General features: G+C 45.0%; 1 protein-coding gene across 5 annotated transcripts in view; it reads left to right on the forward strand.

Annotated features, from left to right (window-relative positions):
* Nucleotides 1-20,844, forward strand: part of zgc:66433 (uncharacterized protein LOC321250 homolog) — a 36,382-nt gene that overhangs the window by 13,823 nt on the left and 1,715 nt on the right. For 4 of the 5 annotated variants that reach the window (XM_034543247.1, XM_034543253.1, XM_034543250.1 and 1 more), the window contains exons 2-15: nucleotides 4,169-4,251; nucleotides 7,831-8,005; nucleotides 8,886-9,012; nucleotides 10,788-10,928; nucleotides 11,033-11,092; nucleotides 14,538-14,681; nucleotides 14,768-14,864; nucleotides 15,435-15,705; nucleotides 15,806-16,289; nucleotides 16,935-18,135; nucleotides 18,258-18,361; nucleotides 18,553-18,703; nucleotides 18,886-19,004; nucleotides 19,184-19,277. In XM_034543247.1, the coding sequence (XP_034399138.1) occupies nucleotides 4,169-4,251; nucleotides 7,831-8,005; nucleotides 8,886-9,012; nucleotides 10,788-10,928; nucleotides 11,033-11,092; nucleotides 14,538-14,681; nucleotides 14,768-14,864; nucleotides 15,435-15,705; nucleotides 15,806-16,289; nucleotides 16,935-18,135; nucleotides 18,258-18,361; nucleotides 18,553-18,703; nucleotides 18,886-19,004; nucleotides 19,184-19,277 (3,251 nt within the window). Of the gene's footprint in view, nucleotides 1-875; nucleotides 1,200-4,168; nucleotides 4,252-7,830; nucleotides 8,006-8,885; nucleotides 9,013-10,787; nucleotides 10,929-11,032; nucleotides 11,093-14,537; nucleotides 14,682-14,767; nucleotides 14,865-15,434; nucleotides 15,706-15,805; nucleotides 16,290-16,934; nucleotides 18,136-18,257; nucleotides 18,362-18,552; nucleotides 18,704-18,885; nucleotides 19,005-19,183; nucleotides 19,278-20,844 lie in introns of those variants that run through there. The other variant, XM_034543248.1, reaches the window with a different exon arrangement.

Raw genomic sequence — 20,844 nt, forward strand, 5'->3', positions numbered from 1 at the left:
TATGTCTTTGCTGACAAGAGCCAATTAGTCTGCACTGAAAGCCTGTGGAGACTGGTTCCATTGAGAGATTAAGGCTGAACTAGATTTGATTTGTTCTACGTCAGACGGACAGGAACCCAGTGGACAAAGTCAAGTTGTAATCATCTGTGACAAAAGAGCTCAGCGTTCATGCACAAAAGATGGAATGCAGGTATAGTTTGACTGGAGAAGTTTCGACATTATTTGGTTCTCTGTGTGTGTGTGTGTGTGTGTGTGTGTGTGTGTGTGTGTGTGTAAATGCTCACTCTGTGTGGGTGTTAATTAGGTTATTTGATGTGCCTATAAAGGCTGAACCCCTACTGGTCTGAGTACCTCTATGTGTAATCCATGTTACATAATGAGCAGGGCACACACACACAGACTCTCTCTCTCTCCCTCTCTCTCTCTCTCTATGCACAGATGCCAACCTTGGTAACTTGGATCTCCAGCTCGTTAAACGACTTTGCTGGACAGTGAAATATTGTTTCAATGTTATGAGAAAAGAGTCTCCGCAAGTTTATAAGGTCCCCACACCTCCTCCAACATGTTGCCCTGTACTATTATGTTTTACTGCTCAGTTTCAGCTGTTAAGCTGTGTATTAACGACTGTGGGACTGTTTCTAAAGCCCTTTCGTTACATTCATCTGAACCAGTGGATGTAATGTTAACTTGATATTAAAAGAAATATCGATGCACTTGCTTTATGTTTAGTGATACTGCATTGATTCTCACGCTGAAATGCTCTTGATTTTAAATTCATAGTTGACACGCAAAGACTTTGGTTGACAACCACACTACTGATTCACACAGGAAGGCCTCAGTGTTTACTGTAAGTCTGTTTTCTCATACGTGCCTCTCGTCCCCCTAATATGCGTCTGTTTATCTAACGGACTCTTCTCTCCTCTCATGCTGCTCTTTCCCACAACCCCTCTCTTTGACCCCCTTCCCTCGCCCTGTCTCTTATGTTTTCTCTCTGTCTTCCTTAGCTCTTGCCTTCTTTCACTCCCCCTTGCTCTGTATTTATGTGTCCCACACCCACCCTCTCATCTATAATTCTCTCGCCCCGTCTCGTTGATTCACTCTGTCTTTCTGCCACCCCCTCCTTTCCCCATCATCCCTCCGTTCTCCTCGATGAAGCGGCGGATGTCACCATGGGGAACCAGCTTTGGAAATGGGCGCAGGTCAGTCATTGTGACCCCTGACCCCTCTGACCTTGAACCCTCTGGCCATGAAACTGTCCTTCGACTTGAATTTAGTGAGACGTTTGGTTCTGTACCACATTCATAGCTTGCTGTAGCCTAGCTTAGCTCGCGTTAGATAGTTATAGGCGCCTCCAGTTCTGCTCTTAATTAAAACAACAACTATTTTTAATGCGTGGAATAAACAAATGGGACGCTGTGTGCTCATTAATGAGCTTTACAGGTGTACATTGTCAGATTTGTGTGATTTGCCATGCTAGCATGGTCCCAGTCTTTATGCTAGCTCTTAGCTTCAGCTCCATACCCAACGCACAAACATTAAGAGTTGATTTCCTCATCTAACACTCATCAAGAACAAGAATATTTGAAATATTCCTATGCAGTAGTTGTAGAATATGCATTATCTGTAATATTTCCAGGGATTCCAGTCATGTGATACTTTTTTGGGGGGGGATTAGACAGTTGAGAACCGTCAGTCTCAACAATGTTATAGACTCATATACCGATATAGTTATTCAGTTAAGAGTAAGTTTTAAAATGTCCATAGGCTTTGCCTATTGTGGTATGTTCATTTAGCCCACCTGTTGATACATAAAGTCCTGTGCTGGTTTTATTGGGTGTTTACTGGTTTCACTTCTCTCCACGAGTTCATATAGACAACATACTGTGTGTGTGTGTGTGTGTGTGTGTGTGTGTGTGTGTGTGTGTGCGTGTGTCGTGTCTTCCTATGGCATCAGACAGGAAATGGATCCGTCCAGCACTATCAGCTCATAACAGCATCAGCAGACCATAATAGTTTACATCAGACGTTCCTCCCTCTCTGCTGTAGACAACGAGGAAGGTGAAGAGGGTTCTCATGACTTTACCAAGGGGGAAGATAATGATGGTGATCATAGCTAAAGGTTGTGTAATAGTAACACTGACGAAAGCCCCTCAGCACGTCAACAAACCCTCTGGAATGTTCCATCTGTTTCTTTAACACAAGCTCACTGTAAACACAGTTGACAAGAAGCTCTGCAGCCGCTTCCTTAATGGAGAGAAAGAGAGCGAGTACACACTAACAGCAAGCATGGAAAACACGGCGGTCTTGTGAACCTTTTTCAGAAACGAACTGAAGAAATCAAAATGTCTCCACGTGTCTAAACATGTTTTACTTAATTATCTCAAAGTCAACATGAACTTTTCCCTCTAGCTGTCAACCATATCGCATGGTCTTCATCAGTGGATGGAGCTAGCGCAGATGTCATGGAGACGGGTCTGTTGACGTGGATGCTCCGCGTCATCATTTTATTCATAGTACCTCAAGAGCTTCGCGTCCCTATTGGTTTACAGTTAAGTAAACTATTTTAGTGCTTCAACCAGGGTCATCAGTTCAGTGATATGTGAGGCATACGATTCTATTATTTGCAATAGTGTCACTAGATATTAGTGATATCACGTAGTTGGTATAATTAATAGGTGCTGAGAGACGGTTTATTTACTCTGTATTATAGAAGCAAGAAATTATCTTATCTTGTTTTATTGAATTGTTTTATCTATTTTAATATCTGTTTCTTTGACATTTATTTTTCTACAATTTCCTTACAAGTCTGTAACAATGTTAGCATGCTAACAATTAGCGCTACACACAAAGCACAGCCGTGGCTGATGGGGATGCTGTTAGCATTGTCAGTGTTTTTAGTCATAAACCAAAGTATTGGAAAGATTGACATTTTGAGCTGACGACGGTGCTGAAGGATTCATTCTGGGGCTTGTGATCTCTCTACAAATAGTTTTTGAGGTATTTTCAAAACGTTGGACAGATTAGGCCGACCGAGCAAAATAAATAAAATTCTGTCACCCAGATCTGTGAAACAAAAGGCAGGCACATTTTGGTTTAGTTGCTTTATTGCATATCTGTATGTAGTAGCCCCCTAACTGCTGTTTGGGGTTGGCTGGATGGTTTCAGGCTTATTGTCGTCCAGGGTGACATAGTCACAATTATTCTGAGCTATTCATTTGCTGAAAACATATCAGTATATCCTGCCTGTCCTGCCTAACTGCACGGGACATCTTTTTCTATAAAGCACATAGTTCAATTTATTTGAGACTCGAATATAGTCATGTAAAACTTTACAATTTATGCGCCCTCTATGAGAGAGCAGTTAACTGGTTCAGCATGCCGGAGCTGTTGAAATGTGTCCGGTACTAACCTCTGTTGTCTCTAGCGCTCTTATGTCCACTTAGCAGCCTGATGCATGCTGGTAATGGGAATACCGCTTGAGTTTGTGTGAGGGGTTGCTGGGCATCCGTCGGCGCCAAGACGTGAGACGTCGTGTGGACGGCAGAGCAGAGCACTGGAAACATAGCCGAGATGCCTCTGGAGAGACGGTTCGGATTGGACTTAAGATGGGCCTTAGATCGGACTGAAGTGTAACATAACCGCTCAACCTTTAAGGAGTGAAGAGGGTAGAGCACTGGTGATGCATGCAGGACTTCATCCAACGGGCTGTGAAAATGGTTTCATAAGGCAGCGGCAGGCTTGCTGCAGACGACTGCGATCCTTCCAACGAACTTGCTCTGTTAGTTCAGTCCTGTGCGAGTTCAGATTTTGCCGAGCCACTTTCACTGGCTGTCACGTCACTCCCAAAGGGGACTTTAATCCCATTTAATCCACCGAGTCCGATCACACTGCAGGTGTTGGTATATGAACAATAAGGAGATGGAGGTAGATTAAGATAAATACAGTTGCAGCCCACAGTTGTCATGGAGAAAAAACTCAAAATTAGTTGTGCTCTTGATTGAGGATGACCTTAATTACTTAATAACTAAAGAAAAATGTTTATACTGGATTATATATTGTATTGTGCCAACAGTATAAATCAATCCAAGTAGTCGTGTTCATCACATTGTTGCACACATGTTTTATTGAGCAGCAGTTGAGCTCATCAATCTCTCTCCCTGTCTTGCAGCAGTGACAGCGTTGCCATGGCATCGGGACCTCCAGATGTGATGGACCATCAGGAGCCCGCTGAGGTCGTGGAAGAGTGCTCAGGTAACCATTTGATGAAACGTTCAGTTCAAAGAAATGTGATGGGATTTCAGTAATTGAGGTACATTTTGCCAAAAGGTTGTAGTTTATTCATGTCACGTCAAGTTTATCAACCAAAATTGATATTTGTAAGGTTTGAATTTCAAAATGTGGGACACCCAAGACTAAACGTTTAACTTCTTCTGAGTGTTTTAATGGGTCACTCCCTTTTATATGTTGTCACCAAGACCTAATTGGTGTACATTTTAGGAGGAACACACACAAGTACTTGATTTTAATAGAGCCATCTGAAACAATGTATGTGCTAAGAAGCCAAAAAGGTTTCTAAGGAACTGCTGGGACCAAAATAACTGACTATATTATTGTCGGTAACATTATATGGAAGTCTACGTCATGAGATTATGTACACAGACACAGCAGAGAAGATCAGGCCGGCTTCAACAATCGAGATCTAGGGCCTCGTTGCTGTTGGCAGGAAATGAAGGAACAGCGCAAGCTATCGTCATCTCTCTCACACAAAACCCAGATGCACACTGTCTATACAGATGGATAGCACACATTCTGCTCTTACTAAGGGAACAAATAGGAAGTGCATTGGGTGGTCAGAGTGATGTGAAGCAGGGGGTTTAGTGCTGTTAAGATTATTGTTAAGAAAGTGGAAACTGTCTCAACGAGCTCCTCTGTTAATTCTCACGTTTCAGGGTGAATCTATTATTGCAGGAAACAGAACATTGGCACTAAGTTTGGTGAGTCACGTCTGCTTGACTCTCATCCGAGAGCTAAACGTCAGGCGTGACTCCACAGATCATGATGTCTGCCAGTCATGTCCATATCAATCTGTTGGTGTTTAGCCGGTGAAGTTGCGGGACCAGCAGCTTATTGCTGATTTGGTGAGATAAGCTGCAATCAAATTAAAACAGCGCCCAGTTGAATGTGCAGCGTTTTAATTGGATCTGCAGTTTGAGAGGGTTGGAGTCTGCAAATAGAAGTGATGCACATTTAGGCCTGCTACTTTCATGGCATGATACTGCAAAGGTTTACGGTCATGTATTACTCATTAAACTTAGCTTAGTCCCAAGAATATTGGTACTATAATTTGACTGGTGCACTATCTAAGTGGGCGTGCAATAATACTAGTTTGTGTTTTCGGTAGTTATGTCACTTAAAGTCGATGTGAGCACCAGGCATCTGAGCGCTGAGTTCACCAATTGGGCCACCAGTTGCTGTGATTGGTTTCTTGTCATTTGCCATCATCACAACAGGACCCGTTCTACAGAGCAAGTAGAGCAAAGAGACCCGGCAGGTGTTGAACTAACAGAAGAGTGACGATTCCTTTTAGAATCAGTGCTAACGTTAGCCTTCTCTTTCCTCTTGGAATACGAGCTATAAGGGAATTGAACAACTTTGAGAGGAACACGTGTACCGAAACTTCTCAATGTCAAAATTGTTCCATCTTTGGCAGATGATATATGTGTTATAGGACCCCATCGCTCAGTGAAAGAGGCTGATTGAAGAAATGTGTTGTCAGGGCCTTTAACGTTTAGCTTATATAAGCTTTCATCATAATGAAACTTAAATCTATATATATCAACCTGTTACCCCCCCCCCCCCCCCCCCCCCCCCCCCCCCCTCCATCCTCTCCCCACCGCCTCATCTTCCTCTTCCTTGTGTCGTTTCTGGGACAAAATAACAAATGTTGCTCGTAGAATCTGTCCAACTCTCTGGACAGCGGCCATGTCCTGACACAAAAACGTTGGAGAGGCGTCTTAGCGTCCCTCTCGTACTCTTTCTCAATCTGCCTGTGACACTGTTTCTCTGACTCAAAGGTCGCTATCTTGCCATTGTGTGAGCCGAGGTCAGTTCGCCAATATGTTATTTTTAATATGTGAATGTAGTCATGTTTATAAACTGAGATCATTTGGAAATAACAGTATCTTAGAGCTCCACTGACCTTCCATTGAGGCAGTGGCCTTTTTCGTCTCTCTGAGTGCAGACCTTTAAACTTAAGTGTGTATTGTGCCTAAAATAGCCCAATAAATGGCACCGTCGGCTGGTGTTTCCCCCTGATTTTTCATCCTGGCAGTGCAGAAAGGCCTCTGAGGCACCATGAAAAGCTGAACAGAACAGACAGAAGAGGGGAGAATTTGCAGACAACATTTCTTCACACAACATATTATCATCTTTGTGTGATTTGGTGGCAATTCATCAACATTGTGTGGCAGGTACTCTACTTCGCCCTGCATGCGGTTTGTAAATGCAATTTGATTTTGCACTTCATTTCTGTGAAGCTTTGTACGATATTTATCAAATATGCCTCACACGAGATCTCAGAAGAAAAGAAAGCAAGTGGCTTGTGTCTCTATCTATGACACAAAATGTGAAATCTGTAGCGTAAACTATAAGCCTGACGTGGCCTTGAGCAAATGACCCAGAAACCTTAAGCGTCTTGGCGTCTCGTAACAGGCTGAGATTCCAGACATTTTTCACTGTGATTTAGTTCCAACCAGAAAGTGTATATGTAGAGAAAGGAAGGAATGCTGAAGGATTCCCGGCTGGGAGAAAAACAGAAATTACAACGCTAGTGTAGAAAGAATGTGTCTCTCCTAAAGTATTTTTATGGCCCAGGGATGTGAATTTGTTCCCCTCTGTTTCGTGTCTCAACTCATCATCTATCCGTGGACTAGGATAGTATGTACTGTTGTTCCTCCACCGGACACAGGCCTACTCCAAATCATTCTTTTGGAACTTGCTCCAATACCTGCTCAACTATTGGCATCAGCCTCGGCTGTGCTACGTGTTTAGTTCTAATGAGCAAATGTTGACGTGCTAAACCGATAAGCTAAGATGCTGAACATGCTGTAGTGTCCCTCTGAACACCAGTACGTCAGTATTGCCACTGTGTGCATTTGAGCATGCTGATGTTAGCGTTAAGCTCAAAGCACGATCGCGCTACATTGCTGTACACTCTTTAGTGGCGCCGAATGCAGCCTGGGGTTGTGTTGCTTCAGGTACCAGCCTCGACATTAAATACATCCAGGAAGTCCAGTTTGAGTAGCGGATCCAAGAGTTTTGAAGGCCCAATGCGTTGAGACGCATGGACACGGCCCTGTTGAATGTGGGCCAGAGAGAGGGGACCAGTGGGCATTTCAAGTTCTGGTTGAGCGCCTTGCTGACTGAAAGCAGTGAAAGCACTTTGTAGCTGTTTAAGGAGTTATACAAGAGTTGTTGAGTTTTTCCACTGCAGTGCTAATGGAGGTTGACTCGCTGGGGGGGGTGGGGGGGGGGGGGGGGGGTTTACAAGCAGAGGAGTGTGTGTGTGTGTCTGTGTGTGTGTCTGTGTAAACACACATCCGTGCTGGTGTTTAGTTTCTCCAGGGATGCCCACCTGGGACTTTACAGCCAACTAATTGCTCAAGTTCGAGTTCATACGAGGGCAGTGTGTAAAGATGCTGTGTGTGTAATTGCCTCATTAGCATATCACTGTGCAGTTAGTTGTAAAGCTTCACTGGAGAGCTTTCAGAGGAAGCGAACTGTAACCAGTTTCTTTCATTCGCTCACTTTTGATCGTTTCTGCCTTTGCAGCAAAGAAGAAGTCCAAGTTCCAGACGTTTAAGAAATTCTTCGCCAGGAAGAAGAGAAAGGAGCCGCCGGCCGCTGGAGCAGAGGAGGGGCTGAAAGCCAGCCAATCGAGCGACAACGTCAGCAAAACATCCCAAAATAACACGCTCACTCGATCAGAGAAGGATAAGGGCTCTGGGTAAGATCAGACACACACATGCATTAAAAACCCACGATAACTCTTATTCAAACATTGACACAGTTACGAACACATGCTAAGTGCCTTTTAACAGGACTTGAAAATGGATTGACATACCTCTATGAGGTTTATATGGGAAAGGTTTGGTTAAGGATTTATTAAAAGCTAATAAATAACACCCCAGAGAGATCAATCCACTTCTGGCAAGTTCAGAGATATCCCTCAACCTTCCAGTAATGAATTCAGCCACCACAAAGTGTTTTCACGAGCTTCCCCCAACAAAACATAGGCGCTGCTACTAGATACCAATGATATCTTCCTGCTGCATCTTCCTGTGTATTAGGTCCTCTGTTCATGTAGATAAATAACTCCTCTTGTGTGAAAAAGATCATTTAAGAAAGGCAGATCATGTTTTCACATCCATTTCCTGTTCTTCCTCAGCGGAGCCCCGGGGCTTCCTGTTTTCGTAACAAGTAGCGGAATGTGTCTTCCTGTGGACAGTCCTAATTTCCTTTGTTTCCCTAAGCTGTGCCACTTCCTGCCTCGTCCACTCGTGACTTTTCCTCGGTGTCACAGGATATTTTATCGATGCCGTTCAGTGTTCCTCCTCCTAGTCATTGGGGGAGTTGGCACAATCGGCCAAAAGCAAAAAAAGAAAGTATCGATTGTATTTTTCAATGATCTTTGATAAAAGAAGAGAAACAACTCTAGTGGGCTGAACAATTGTGGCTCAATGGTGTTTGTTTTTAAACCACTGACACATCAGGGCCTCTCAACATCCAGTTGTCTTTATTTAGTTTATGATGCCATAGAATTTGAAAAACATAACTTTCTGTTTGTTTATTTCTTCCTCTTCCTCTTCCTCTTCCTCTTCCCAAAGGTCAAAGACCAGCCTGGGCAGCAAGGCCTTGTCACATGACTCCGTCTTTGTTTCGGACTCGTCGGAGGCCAACGAGGCTCTGGGAGCGTCTCAGGACAACATTCATGGGAAAGTGAAATCACTCCAGGTAAATAAATACACATAAGTAGTCTACGTGCTGAGCTAGCGTTCAACTCAAGGAGCAAAGTCTGAGCTCCTGTGTCAACAAGTACCGTAGTCTCTTCCTGGGGAAAGAGTTGGCATGTGGAGACAAGCAGGAGAGAAGAGGATTTGATGGTTGGAATAATGAAAAATAGTAGACAAATAAAATAAATCACAATCTGTATGTTTGGGCGTGGGAGTGTCTACGACCTTGTGCTGAGCTTTCATGAACCGTATTAACAATAAAGGAGGTGATAAAGAGAGACAAAGCAGCTGATCCGGAGTATATTCAGTCAGACGGGCGAAGCTGATGAGTATCACTGAGGGAGGTTAAAACCGAAGCTGTCAAAGCAAAATGAAGGAGCGGCTGAAAAGCAGACAGACAGAACAGATGTCTGTCACAACAACGGGCTCAAACGTGACGCCCAGACAGACCGACTGACCTCCAGTCAAACTGGTCCACTAAGCTTCCTACAGAGGAGGGAGAATTAAAACAAGATCTTATCAGGATTTGCAAAAGAGGAAAAACTTTCTCCTGGAGCTAAAAAGTAAGTGAAAGTGTTTAGTTTGGGCCTGTTGGCAGAAGAGACGGCAAACACACAGGCGATAATAATCATTTATAAAACGAGTTCACAAGTAAAACTGCACAAGTATGTAGATTAGATAGAAATAAGACCTTGAGTATAAAGGGAAAACACTGATTGATTTATTCATGCACTGAGGTCATTGGTCCAAATCCACACCTGTACAAATTGTTTAACTTTACCCCAAACATCTGTATTATTTTAAAGTCTTGTTTCTCCATTCACTCTGATGGAGAAATACCAAATCCCTTCTAATTTTGCTATTATAACGGCTCTGCTATTATGTCCTGAAACAGTTGGCATATTGAGATATTCAACAAAGAAAATAATTTAACATTAAATAGGCAATAGAGAGAGGGAACATTAAATCTTCCCTCTCTCTTTTCAAATTGCTAACTTTAGCTTGTTTGCTATTTTGTGGCGGTCGCACACACTCGTACCTACATTATTAACTCTTTGTTTGATCTTGAATTAAGTCTTATTCATGTGCAGGTACCTCACAGCCAAAATATAAATATATATGTCTGTAACACAAAAGTTTATATTAATTTAAGCTAAAAACTTTAAATTTCATGTACTAGTAAGTTGCGCTTCCCAGCACAACTGCTAATGGCGAGGGGAGCTACTCCGATGTCCTTGTTTTAGTTGGAGGTCCTCTCTGTTTCTCCACGTCTTCCAGTTACTGTAACAATATCTCAATATTAACATTGTAAAAGCTGCAGCGGTCGGTGTCTTTCGGTCAAGGTCTTGCTGTGTGCCCGCGTAACAGCCCGGCTAAAGAAAAGCTGTATTGTCCTCTGTTTGCTTTGCACCCGAGTCTGTGAGTCCTTGAGCGATGGTCACAGGGCTACACGTAGCAGATAACAGGTCTGTTGGTTTGAGTTTCAGCGATACCTGCCAAACAAACGGCCTAAAATAAACACTTTCCCTCTTGTGCCAGTGTCCCGGCAAGTGGTTCTCTGTTAATCATACTCCACACTAGAGGGGATTTGGGGGACTGTAAAAGCAGTGAATCAGCACCGTTGTTACTGTTTTATAAAACTTAAACACGACGACCAAACCCGGAAAACACTTTCACTTCCTGCTGTCGTATCTCCAAGTTTTACTTTGTATCCCAATAGATGTCACACATGCATACAAACTCAAATTCTTTGTTTGTTTTTTTCCTCCCCTGCAGCTCCAGCTGAGGCAGGCCATCAGACTGGGCTCCCCTCCGTCCCTCATGTGCGTGAAGAAAACGGACGACGCTGGAGCCTTGTCAGAGGACGACGGCCTGCCCTGTAGTCCACCTGAGTACACAGCGCTTCACACAGCCACGGTGACACATTTAGATTGAGTAGCGTCCCACCCTGTGGTCCACCGAAACACTTTCTGCATAATTATTCTTATAAATCTCTCTCTCTCTCTCTCTCTCTCTCTCAGAACCAGGCTCAGAGGAACAGCTCCATCAGCCTGGAGGCCATAGACAGTGACAGTGACCAGGTACGCCACCAATTTAGCCTTGCACTCCTATGACATAATGGGACATTTTCCTTTTCAAACTTGTAGTCTTTAGGCTTTTACACAGCTCCCTCTGGAGACACAAGAGGCTCTTTGCAACGTTTCCATATATATACGGTGAGACCTCCTGCAAACAGACTGAGTTCCCCTTTCAAGCTGAATGAATAATTAGTGCTTTTTTGTCAACATGTAACATTGCAACGTTACATCACTGCCCTCAGGAACTGAACCCACAATTTCTCAACTCCAGTTCGCGGTGCGATTGTAAAACAAACAGCCGTCGAGTGACCTGGCTGGGGAATTCCCCCGCGAAATGCGCCTCATAAAGGAACCTTTGGCAGAGGATCCTCCCGGCTGTGTGAGGCGAACATTTCTCCTCATGTGACCATGACGATGAAAAACATCTCATGATCAAATCTAATCACCGAAACGCGACTAAATAAAAGTCCCCCTAGTGCAATTACATTTTTCTCAGTGCCCTCATCCTCATTCCGTCATACCGTCTTCCTCTCTTTCCCTCCTATAGGTCCTCCAGAACAATTCACCGCAATGATTACTTTTCAGATGGACATTGGCATTTCGTGATCAGGCAAACGGGCCTAAAAAAAACTGAACTATTCATTATGTCTCGCCGGGTTGTGATGTGGACGAAAAGCGCAGTCAGGAATAATGACAAAATGAGCATTTAATGACAGTGCCGTTTTAGCAATTTCAGAACGTTTCTTTTGACCAGTCATTTTCCCACTGGAAAGAACCACAAATGGCCACGCGACAAAGACGTGCACACAAAACCCTGAAAATATCCCTTTTTAAAGAGCATTTCATGCACAGGAATGCGATCAAGGAGGACTGCAGCGACTTATGAGTCGCAGTGGCACTTTCTGGAGCTTTTCAACTCCTCACACCAGACTTCGCGGAGACACACAGTGGTTGTGTTGTTTAGATCTTCTCCTGAAAATGAACTTGGATTTCATTGCAGGGCTGACAGTTTGGAGCTAGACAACGAGTCCATGTCAGCCTCTTATCCTTGCGGGTGCTTGTGTCTGAGTCGGTCTGCCTTCATGTTGACTGTAAATAGAAAGAGCGCAGGCTTTGTCATTCGTTGACATGTAGTTTAGATGGTTTTATTCTTCAGTTTTTGTCTTTGATTTTGGGTGTAGCTCCACCCTCAGTTCTCGTTGCAAAAAAAATAAGATGGCGACGACCCAAAAAACAATATGCCGATTGCCATAAAGGGTTTCAAAACGGCAGTCCACAAACTAATGCTTGACGACCACGTCCGGGTATACAGGCTATGTTTGCGGCGAGCTGGTGGAGCATTTAGTCGGTGGAGACCAAAACAGAGCTAAAAGGAGAGTGACAGTTGGACTTACATTCTTCAAGTAGCCAGAAACACGACTCCAGATGAATTCACATGTTGCTGCCTGCCGGCTGCATGTGTAAACGGGCAACTGAGGGAACATTAGTTCAACGTCATTTCTTCTCGTGGGACTTGTTAGGTTGTAGTGGATTTTATATATATTTGCACATGTAGATAAGAGAAGTTTATGTTTTAAATTAATACATAAAGAAAGATATGATAATTAATTTGGGATATTATGAGGAATATTCTGGAGGAATGTATTGTGAAACATAAGAGAGGATCACTGTTTTATTATTCTGTTTTAATGACAAATGTAATGATTAGCTGTATGATGCATGAGAATGAATGAATGTTTTATTGTTTAGACAATAGTTAAAATGGATGCCGATTGAAACCTAATGTGTTGCTTTTATTCGGAAGGCAGGATAATAGGGTTTTATTGTGAAGGGGAACTTCCTGTCCTTGACCGGAAGAGTGAGCTTTGACCTCGCCTGTTTACTAATTGGCGTAGCGAGTAGAACTGCGGCATCCTTTGAACTGACCAATGGAACTAACCTTTAGGTGTGAATTCATTTGCATGACCATACTAATAGCCGTGCATTTGTTCTGGGGACATGGTTCTACTGGTCTGGAGACTCGAGACAGCCCCGGTCTGTTGCTCCCTGGGAGCCGCACTCCGTCTGTGGAGAGTTCCTCCTTTCTGGCCACACGATCGTGAACGCTACATGAGTATTATCTTTGCCATTAAATATTGTTAAACTTTAACTCGAATCCTGAATTTCCTGCGGCCACGGGACCCGGAGCTTTGAACACAAATCTTACAGACTGAAACTCAAATGGATATTTCTCTTCTGGCTGTCATTCAACATTGGTGTTGATTTGAGTGTTGTAAATTCCACGTTGAGAGGCTTCTCAAGTCAGATAGGTTTTTTTATTTCCACCTGAGGATGTAACGATCTCCTGCAGCTCTGATTCACACACAAACACACAATGCACACTGTATGGGAGGCAAAATAAATGGCTGTCATGTGCCTTGTGTGTGATGCTTGAAGAAGAACCTCAGGGTATGTGTGTGTGTGCGTGTGTGTGTATGGTTGTGTGTGTTGGTGTGTTGGTGGGTTTGGTCATAACTCTCTAGCTGCTCTTTAAACCGTAAACAGAAGTCAAACGTGACCTCTTCTTCTCTGTATGTCACTTTCTTATCTCCGCTTTTCTGACCGTCTTTTCTCTGAGCATAATACTATACGTGTTATTCCACTGTGTGTGTGTGTGTGTGTGTGTGTGTGTGTGTGTGTGTTCAGAGTGCATTCCGATGGTTTCTCTGGCAGTCAGCGTGTCTGCTTGTAGTTATAGAGTTAGAATTCTGCCTCAACCCGTCTCTCTCTCTCTCATTGACTCACTCACACACACATAGAGAGACCTGACAACTCCATAAACAGAAATCTAGACGTCAACAAAGAAGAACCTGGATCATATTCTTCTGACCGCACCACGGTCTCTTAGTCTAGGGATGAGTGTGTCAGTATCCGACAGTAATGTGAGTCTTAAATGGTCCAAGCATGAAGATGTATCACATGACCTCTGGTGGTATCTAGCCATGCAAACAGTTTGGGGTTTCCTAAGGTCATTGTTGAGAGACATTCGTCTCTGAAACGTCGGCCACAAACCAAGTGGAGCAAAGAGTGGCGCTCAAAGTATCGACACGTCGCGGCAAGTCAAGGACCTCACCGCTTGTTTTAACCGTGAAATAGTTCTCAAACACAGAATTGTGTCACTGTGCTCCTTTAGCGTGGGCTGAGATGTCAAAGTGTGCATCATTTGAACTCAAGTTACTTGTCTTTCTTTTTGTTGATAAAAGTTAAAAACCTCTGTAAGATTTTCAGTTGAAACAAGTGTAACTGGACACAGAGAGGGGAACTTCTCCAGTGATGACACAGTCGGAGATAAAGACAGCTAATATGTATCCAGCTGGACACTTCCAATCAACTTCACCTGTGTTTCCAAATGTATTTTCCCGTTGGTGAATGAGTCATTTGTGAAAGGCCGTCTCCTTCTCCTCCCCAGCTGACCAGCCGAGCGGTGAGCCCCCTGGTGGTCCCGGGGGACTTCAGCCAGCCGGCCAGTCCCTTCGGCTGCCTGGATAACTCTGCTGCCAAACACAAGCTGGGCCTGAGACTCAAAGCCGGCAACAGGAGGAAACCGGTCGCTGTAAGACATTCAGACACACTAGCTAGAGATGATGTGGTAGGGACCGACGTGTCTGATGAGAATGATGACGTCTCCTGTCCACGCAGAGGCTGGAGATGGAAGCACAGGGAGACTCCGCGGTGGAGGAGGTGCTGAACTCCTCCAGGACAGACGCTGCAGGGGAGCGAGCGAAGACGACAGAAGGTCAGCGCGCTTCTTCTTGTCTCATTTCTTTAGACTGGATGTCTTTTGCTCCCTCGTATTGAAAGGAAATGATTTAATCGGATTGAAATTGCGCGTTCCATTTGTTTTTGCAAATTTAATTATTACAAATACGTAATTACTCCCACATTTATAATTAAAATAAAAGCTCACTTGGCAAAACATTTTCACTTTACACCTGAGCATAACATTGCCTTAATGTATTTTTTATTGTTATTATAAATTTGCCCACAATTTGCAACCTAGGCTTTAATTGCTCTAATTAAACTATGTACTGATTTATAATAGATATATAAATAAATAAATGGCTCTTTGGATGTTATTTTGTATTGGTTAACTTGTATTCCTTATATTCCTACCATTATAACAAGTTTTGAATTTAGTTTTCAAGTTATCGGCGGTGTACATTGTCCACCAATTTGACAAAACCTATGACTTTGATTTAGTTCATTATTTAATTGTAACATTGCCAGCCATAGACTTCCATATCCTTGGTGCCGTGGTGTCATATCAGGTTGACCTCTGAGACCTTTGCTTCTGTGTGTGGTCCAGTTGTAAGTGGGGATGAGCTGAAACCAATGGGAGCTAGGGAGGAAGAGGAAGACGAGCAGGGGGAGCAGCCACAGCATGCCAGACACTCCCTGTTGAGAAATGAGGAGGAGGAGAGGGAGGAAGGAGAGGACCAGGCCGAAGCAGAGCAGGATGTTTCTCACGACTCTTCCTCTCCTCCTGAGCTGCGTCTCTCAGAGGAGGAAGCCCCAGACGCCCGGCCCCGGCCCTCCTCCAAGCCCAGCTCCAGGGACCCCTCTATGGACAGTCCCGGGTGAGTCAACTTAATTTCCTCCTTGTTCTCTCCTCCGCTCAGTCTTTCTTGTTTATGTTTTCTCCTCCTATCAATCTAACCCCTTGATATCTGCTTCTAGAGCACTGCCAGAGCCCCCTGCTGGTTCGAGAGAGTACTTGCTGGACCCTCCAGGCGTTGCCTACGGAGCAGAGGAGAGGGGGGTTGAAAGCGACTTGGCACTGAGCGGAGAAGAATATGGGCTTCAGGAAAACAGAGAGGAGGAGAGCTCCTTCTTACAGGAAGTGCTGAGCTCCTTGAAGACTCCCCTCGCGTCTTGCTCGCTGGCCATGGAGACTGAGGGTGTTGTCCTGGAGAAGGAGGTGAAGGAAAAGGAAAGAGAAGATGTCGAGGTAGAGGAAGTTCAGGAGGTGAAAGAAGAGGAGGCAGTGATGGACGAGCCCGCTGGCTCCCTGCTGTCGGATCACACCGCGGAGGAGGAGGAGGAGGAGGAGGAGGACGAAGAGCTTGTCAGTTTGAGCACTGCTTCTTGTCGAGATGTTGAAGAAGAGGGGGGAGAAGATGCAACAGAGGAACTAGTGGTGGAACAAGGCTGTCAACATGATGTATGTATCTTTGATTGATTTTTACTATTCTGAGTGTATATATATATATATATATATATATATATATATATATATATATATATATAAATGTAAGATTAAGATTTATTCCAAGTTTTCCTTCACAAAAATGTCACCAAAGATTAAAAAGGAGATTTTTCCCGCGCAGCCCTTTGGTTGGAAATCAGCAGACAAAAACAAAACAAACAAACAAACAAACAAAGCGGTCCATGACTGAAGGACTCCATTAGCGGTGCTGTCACACTGTGGGTGTGGTGGAGAATGTTCTTTTGCATTAGGACCCTGAGGCGACTGTTTGAAAAGAGTCGTTGTGCCAAAATGTGTATTAAAGTCTTTTGTCTTTTGACCTCTTGGCAAGTACACTACTCTGAGTTATCGATATTAAAAATGTGTATTTGAATTGATTTGTCGGTATTAATTTCCAAAATAGATAAACCATTTGGGCCCAAAAATACAGTATTATCATATTGTAAAGCTCATTGCAAACGGTTGCCTGTTTTACATAACCAGCCAACTTGAAGCAACATTAGCACTCATCTGAAGGCACTCTTTTAGCTCTGTTTTTGGTCTCCACCAGCTCCGGCTCCTGAGCTGCTAATCGCTAAATCTCTTTTCTTCATCTTCCAGCGAGAGGAGGACGCAGAAGAAGAGGAGGCAGAGGAATTCACCCGGGAGGAACAAGATGATATACAAACAAGAAACGCTATCCACCAGGCGGAGGAGGAGGAGGAGGAGGAGGAGAGTGAGGGAGAGGAGGAAGAGGTGGAAGAGGCGATAGAACTGGAGAAGCAGCCCGAGGTGGAGGAGGTGGGACGGGAGAAGAGGGAAGAGGAAGAGGTGGAGGAGGCAGCGGTGAGAGTGGAGGAGGCGGAGGAGGCGATAGAAGAAGCGAGGGAAGCCACCGAGGAGAGGACGGAGACATTTCCTGACGCGGCGGACGAGGAGGTTGCCATGTTGCCACCACAACAGGAGGACGAGGAGGAGGACGGGGAGGAGGACGAGGGTGTAGATGTTGTGGTTGGAGATGACACCGTGTGCGTAAATGACAGCAAAACAGAGCTGAGTCCAGCAGCTTCAGATCAAAGCTTTGGAGAGAAGAGAGAAGATGGAGAGGAGAAGGTGGAGGACCGCGTAGAGATCGATCGCGCGGAGCAAGAGGAGGACGAGAGCGAGCGAGATCTGCAGCAGGAAGGCGTCCAAACCTCCAAGGAACAAGCTCACAAGCCTCCCCCTTTGTCACTTTCGGAACCACATAGCGAGGCTCCGTCACAAGAGAGCGGAACCAGCACTCCCAGTAAGACGGGCACGACCACTATCCACATCAATCTACTCTCTCCAAGCTCGGAGAAAGCCACGCCTTTCTTTCAACCGTCCCCAGCTGCCGCACGCCCCGACGAGATTGGGACACCTGTTCACGCCGTAGCAGCCGCAGAAGAAGAAAAAGAAGAAGAACCAGCTGACGATGTGGAAGCCGCAGAAGAAGACAGACCGCCGGGAGAGGCTGCACCTCCTGCCTCTGTACGGGGAGAGGTGAACCAGCCAACCAGTGGTCCCGATCAGAGCAAAGCCCACTTCACCATCGCCCCCTCCTGGCAGAGGTCACCCTCTGTGGGGGAGGCAGAGGAGACTGTGACCCCTCCCCTCTCCCCGCCCGCCGTCACAGGCGCCGGAGGTGTGGAAGCTGCGGATAGCAAGGACCCCGAAGTGGAAGCAGAGCCGGCCAGTTCGAAGGTGGAACTGGCGTTGAGCCCTGGTAGAGCGAGGAGTGCAGGGGCCGCTGCCCCAATCCCATCATCCATTCAACCTCCGACCACAGCGAGCACAGAAGGTAAGCACAAAGGTCGGTTTATTTCCATTTGGGCCCCTGGGTCCGCTCTCCGTCTTGGTGCTGCGCCCTGAGTCACATGAGGGGAACCTGCTGTTGGAGTTTAAACCTTCTCCTCTCTGCAGAGAACTCCGTCGTGGTGGAGGGAAGCGCCGACAGTCCTTTTGGGGTTCGGCTGAGGAAGACGTCAGCTCTCCACCTCTTCAGCTCGGAGGAGGAAAACACAGAGGTGATTCCCTTCCCCTTGTGCTTCTAATGGTGATCCTTAAATAAACAACAACAATAAGCTATTGCTATGTTGAATATGTGTTTGTGGCTTGTTTCTGCCGCCCCCAAGCAGCCAAAAAATCTAAATAAATAATGAACGCAGGTGTAAAGTGCTTTTTTGTATTGAATTTTGTATTCATCGTTCTTCTCCAGCCTCCCATCGAGCCTCCAGCTCAACCAATCAGCTGTAGAGGTGACTCACAGCAGCCAATCAGCGTGAAGCCCTCCGTCAGCATCAAGCCCGCCCTCTCCAAGAAACCAGACGTACACGGAGACAGCGGAGGGAAAAACAAGTGCACGTTAGGTGTGTACACACACACACACACACACACAGACACACACCCTTTTCCTTTCAGTGCACGATGCTCACAGTCTTCTTATGCATACGTACACGCAATTGCCCATAAACCTGGGTTGAATCTGATTCGAAGAGTAAGCTCCTGACTCAGCTTCTGGTGTAACAGTGTGTCTGTCTTATTGATTCAGACCCGGGTCCAGTTCGTGGCCTTTCTAGTGGATCGGGTCCTCCCAGCTGGATCTCCATGGCCAAACAGAAACAGAAGATCTACAAAGAAAACTCGCTCGATGAGATTACTGTCAGGAAGGTAATTTGTGTGTGTGTGTGTGTGTGTGTGTGTAACTGCATTGTGGTAGACAAGATGTTTAGGCTTGGTTCTTCAACGGTCCCAAACATAGTTGCTTCAGATGACTCGGATGAGATGGTTTATTGTATTTGTTTCCAGCCACATAACCTTCTGTTTACAACGGTGCTCTCTGTCATCAGGAGGAGCAAGAGAGGAAGAGTTCACTGCCACTGAATGTCAGCTCAGCTGCAAGCCGGGAGCACAGCAACAGAACAGTGGAGTCCACCGGCAAGGGTCAGCACACACACACACACACACACACACACACACACACAGAGAGTTATTTGAAAATGCAAAACATGTTGTGCTGTTGTGCATTTACAAAAGGCCCATCAGCGGCAGTAGCAACAGGCTTTATTTTAATGAGTCTCATTGAAATTTGAATTTGTATTCTAGGGAACGTGTACGTACTGATTATTTGTTTTATAGTTTAGTCAGAAATACAGAAATACCATGGTTTTTCGTTTTCCGTTTTCGCTGGATTTCTGTAACAACCTTGCGTGTAGTTGTAGTTTAAGTCCCTCATCAGGACTCCGTTGTAGTTTGACTCCCTCATCAGGACTCCGTTGTAGTTTAAGTCCCTCATCAGGACTCCGTTGTAGTTTGACTCCCTCATCAGGACTCCGTTGTAGTTTGAGTCCCTCATCACGACTCCGTTGTAGTTTGAGTCCCTCATCACGACTCCGTTGTAGTTTGACTCCCTCATCAGGACTCCGTTGTAGTTTGAGTCCCTCATCACGACTCCGTTGTAGTTTGAGTCCCTCATCACGACTCCGTTGTAGTTTGACTCCCTCATCAGGACTCCGTTGTAGTTTGAGTCCCTCATCACGACTCCGTTGTAGTTTGAGTCCCTCATCAGGACTCCGTTGTAGTTTGAGTCCCTCATCAGGACTCCGTTGTAGTTTGAGTCCCTCATCACGACTCCGTTGTAGTTTGACTCCCTCATCACGACTCCGTTGTAGTTTGAGTCCCTCATCAGGACGCCGTTGTAGTTTAAGTCCCTCATCAGGACGCCGTTGTAGTTTAAGTCCCTCATCAGGACGCCGTTGTAGTTTGAGTCCCTCATCAGGACTCCGTTGTAGTTTGAGTCCCTCATTAGGACTCCGTTGTAGTTTGAGTCCCTCATCAGGACGCCGTTGTAGTTTGAGTCCCTCATTAGGACTACGTTGTAGTTTGAGTCCCTCATTAGGACTCCGTTGTAGTTTGAGTTCCTCATCAGGACTCCGTTGTAGTTTGAGTTCCTCATCAGGACTCCGTTGTAGTTTGAGTCCCTCATTAGGACTCCGTTGTAGTTTGAGTCCCTCATTAGGACGCCGTTGTAGTTTGAGTCCCTCATCAGGACTCCGTTGTAGTTTGAGTCCCTCATCAGGACTCCGTTGTAGTTTGAGTCCCTCATCAGGACTCCGTTGTAGTTTGAGTCCCTCATCAGGACGGCTCTGCACACTGTTCAGCTCTTGGCTGATGCAGGTCTGCCCTCATCTGGACAAACTGTGCTACTGCAACCAACCCAACAAGAATCACCTCTGTCGGTTTAACATTCACCCTCGGTTCACAATAACATCAATATAGTCATTTAAACAAAACATATACATATATATTTCTTACCTGCTAATGAGGGTGGTTATAGCTAATTACATATCTCACAAATTAATATAGTTTTGGTCCAGAATACCAGTAGTGTTCATATATTGTTACACGCAAACAAGAAGTTTTTTTATGTAACAAGATAATACATGTTTTTATGGGAAAGAAATGCAATAACATCAATGTACATTTACAGATATAAAACAGATAATATAAA

The sequence above is a fragment of the Cyclopterus lumpus genome, chromosome 10, assembly GCF_009769545.1.
Source record: "Cyclopterus lumpus isolate fCycLum1 chromosome 10, fCycLum1.pri, whole genome shotgun sequence".
Taxonomy (NCBI): Eukaryota; Metazoa; Chordata; class Actinopteri; order Perciformes; family Cyclopteridae; genus Cyclopterus; species Cyclopterus lumpus.